General features: G+C 41.7%; 1 protein-coding gene across 1 annotated transcript in view; it reads right to left on the bottom strand.

The window, feature by feature from the left end:
* Nucleotides 1-1,412: 1,412 nt before the first annotated feature.
* The window catches only part of LOC149811339 (N-alpha-acetyltransferase MAK3-like), a 52,663-nt gene continuing 50,472 nt past the window's right edge, over nt 1,413-3,603 (bottom strand). The window contains exon 4 of the mRNA XM_089993560.1: nt 1,413-1,940. Coding sequence (XP_089849686.1) covers nt 1,665-1,940 — 276 coding nt within the window. The 3' untranslated portion in view covers nt 1,413-1,664. The remainder of the gene's footprint in view (nt 1,941-3,603) is intronic.

Below are 3,603 nucleotides of genomic sequence, written 5' to 3'. Positions count from 1 at the left end.
GCATGGTTTCGTTTAATGGCGTATCTGCATGCTGCAGGCTGGTGCCCTGGTGCCTATGGTGTGTGTTACTGCAGTGGGCAAGGCAGTTAAGCATAATGGGTTGTGTTTTTCTGCAATCTTTGTCATCATCCATTTTTAAAGTGGTTGGTAGGGACATCCTTCATCAAAATTCAGAGAACGAAAGACTTAATCCCTGTGATCCATTATCTTGTGGCTGGTGCCTATGGTATGGTACTGTAGTCAGCAAGGGTTGTGTTTTGGAAAGTAAGACCTCGTTTGTTTCATTCCCATGTAAATAAAAGGTTTTGTATGGAAATGGGCACAAATTTTTAAAAAAATCCTACCAACTCAGCTTTCTCATGTGAGAGCTTTCATATTGGGAAACAGATCAGGTCATGCTGAAAATGAGCGTTTTTGCTCATGCTGATATCGTGGCCGTTTGTTTGCATTTTGGATGAATGCCACGTGGTTTTTATCGTGGCCATCCGATTTGCAGGTTAAAAAGCTCAAAAGTCAACAAAACCACGTGGCATTCATCCAAAATGCAAACAAACGGCCACGATGTTAACATGAGCAAAAACTCTCATGTTCAGCATGACCTGATCTACTTCCTTCATATCGAGGGAGGCAAAAACTCTCATGTTCAGCATGACCTGATCTACTTCATATTGGGGGAGGTATGAAAGGACAAAAAATTGTAGGTGGTGGTGCCAGCACTTTCTCACCATGATGATTTGATGTTTGTTTCATTTAAAGAGGGAAATGTAATCATTAGGATTCCCAGCTGAATTTTCTTGTAATCAGAACTTTTTGCTATTACTTTAAAAAACCTGCCCTCAACCTAATTTGGCTGATCAGGCTGTTAACACTTCCGGTTAGACTTTGTGTGTTCTGAACTCAGTTAGATGGGTAGGGTTGGTCTCCCTCTGATACAGTTTTTGTAGATTTATAATCCGAAGCACCCGACACAAAAGCCTGGTCTCACTGGATCAACCTGCCATACATACGGTCATTGTGCCGGTGGCATAAAACTTCTATGCTGGGCATCGGCTTGTTCTGAGAGGAGTATGGGAGTCTAACCTTGACCATCCATCTAGTGGCCAAGGCCCCACCCCGCTGTAACAAACTCCCTTGGGGCAAACATAATATATACAGTTACGTCAAAAAAATATAGGGGTGCGTTGGTAGTGATATCCCGAAGATGATGTATATTTTGAATAAATCCATTGTCAAGCCAATCCTACATTCATGTCTGATACAACCGAACGAACAATCCATCTTGAGACTTGCGATTCAGTTGGGGGGCTTGGACCTTGTGATGTGAGCTGAGTCAAATGTCTTGTGACAAGGTCATGAATTCAGATATTCGTTGGGGTCGTTACTGACTTGTGCCAAGGTCATGAATTCAGATATTTTTGTTTGGATAGTTTTGTTTCTCATATGAACTAGTTTAGTCATGTAGGAGTCGCATGATTATTTCCTGTTCAAGTCCTCGGTTACATTACAATAGACTATTTTTCAGATCGATGTCGAGAGAGACTTGAAAACTTTGAGATGAAAATTGAGAAGAAAGCCACATTACAAGCGAACGTTCTTTTCTCCCGAGTGCAAAGAAATACAAAGATAGTATTGGCTGTCAGATCAGATGTGCATTCAGTTGAAGCTCAACCAGGGCCATCACCACAATGCTCAGCACATTTTCCATGAGGATGAGGATGATGATGGCCTTCCTGTGTCGATTCGTGCAGAGCTGCTTCGCTGTATTCATCCTCATTTAACATGAGCAAGGGATTCATATCAGGTCGTGGGAAGAGCAGTTTCAGGCGGAATGCATCGACACCATTCAGATAGTATCGATAGAGCCGCTTAGCACGAATAAAGCCCAGACGACCATATAAAGCCAAGGCACCCTTATTTGTCACTTCTGCTTCCAGTGTTACCTGTCCATTAAGAAAATTTAAATGTGTCAGCATAGAGGTGATTTATCTCCCATTTTAACCCCTATTATTTAAAGCATGGGTATTAGATGGCGACAGCGTTTGAACAAGGTTGAAGCCCAGATTGGACTAGAAAATACCAAATGGTAGTGTTTACTCCACAAGTTACATGGTGACATGCCATGCATTTCATGAAATCATGTGTTACTAAGTTTTTCAATAAGCTGCTTCTATGAAGAATCTGAAGGCACGTATCAAAGAGAATAAATGAGTGTAAATATCTTATAGTAAGATTTTGGTGTATGCATGGCTGAGTCAAATAATTAGCAACATGCTGAATGTGTAAGATGTCAAGCAATGACAAATCCACACAAAAGGGATCTGTATCGGATTGAAGATAGCAATTGCCAGTTATCTGTTTGAGACATTGAAGCCTGCAGACACTATTTCATCTCGGACTTTTGTTGTGATCTTCATTTTGAGAAGCACAATTCTTTATGATTAGTCTAAAAGTCAATTTAACGTTGCAGTGTCGACAAGTGTGCAATGTAAAGGGGTAGTCTGGAACAAAAAGATTGAGGTAACTCTTGGAAAATGTATGTTTTAATCTAGATGGCAGCAAAAAAATATGCATCTATTTTTCAACCTGAGTTCAATGTCAGGCAGTCATTTTCCGTTTTATTATTTATTATTCTGTGAATCGATTGAATCTAAAAAGAACAAATCTTCAAATGTGGTTGAAGATGACTCTGTAACTTGTTTACATCATCTTATTTTATTTCTTGTAAAATGCAATGCAGGTAATAGCTGATAGAGGAGTTGGTTTGGGGCAGCAGGCATAAGCAAATGTTCGCAGCTTGAAGCAGCCCTCAAGGCAATTAAGTAGTTAGTCATAACTCAATCCTGCAGATATAAATGCTTGTGTACTCTGATTTTCAATTTCATAGTTTGCATATTCCACGTGTTTTTTGGGTGTCTTCACCTGGGAAAACAATCAGGAAGGAGAACGGCTCATCCACTATAACCAAGCATGGCCCAGGGAAGTTGATCCCAGCTCTTCCTTGAAGCTCCTGCCCCGTTCCACTTCAGATAATTTGCCAATCCTACAGACTGCTGCACCTCCTCTCTCTGTCACAAAGCCATTCAGGTTCTTTCGGATGTGGGCACCCCACATGAAAGGATCTGGTGGAAAAGTGCTGGGGAGTCCAGATGGGAGCGTGTCTTATGTTGAGATTGATCCGCAAAATCGAAGTTCAGTTCAGATTTCGTAGGTGGAACAGAGAGGTCTTTAGGGATGTAAACGTCAGGGTAGCTTTTCTTCATTCTGAATTGCAAGAAGCTCAAATAGCTGCTGAGCAGGGAGATGAAGATGGGGGAGAGCGTCTCAGTGAGATTCGATCGTTCCTCACACATGCCCTCCATCTTGAAGAATCATTCTGGCAGCAGAAATCCAGAATTTGATGGCTGCGTAAAGAAGACACAAATATGGCCTTTTACCATGCTTTAGTGCAAGGGCGGCATAGACGTAACAATATCACTGAAATAGAGACGGCGACCATAAGAGACTTCACCAGTATACAAGCCGCAGCCAAGCAATACTTCCAGAGACTATTTTCGAGGGAGCAGGCCACGGGTTCCATACAGGATGGCTTCAGGTCTCATGGTT

Source organism: Nuphar pumila, chromosome 17 (assembly GCF_984573655.1).
Source record: "Nuphar pumila chromosome 17, dmNupPumi1.hap1.1, whole genome shotgun sequence".
Taxonomy (NCBI): Eukaryota; Viridiplantae; Streptophyta; class Magnoliopsida; order Nymphaeales; family Nymphaeaceae; genus Nuphar; species Nuphar pumila.
The sequence above is the reverse complement of the archived record's forward strand: the minus strand, read 5'-3'. Positions and strand labels throughout refer to the sequence as shown.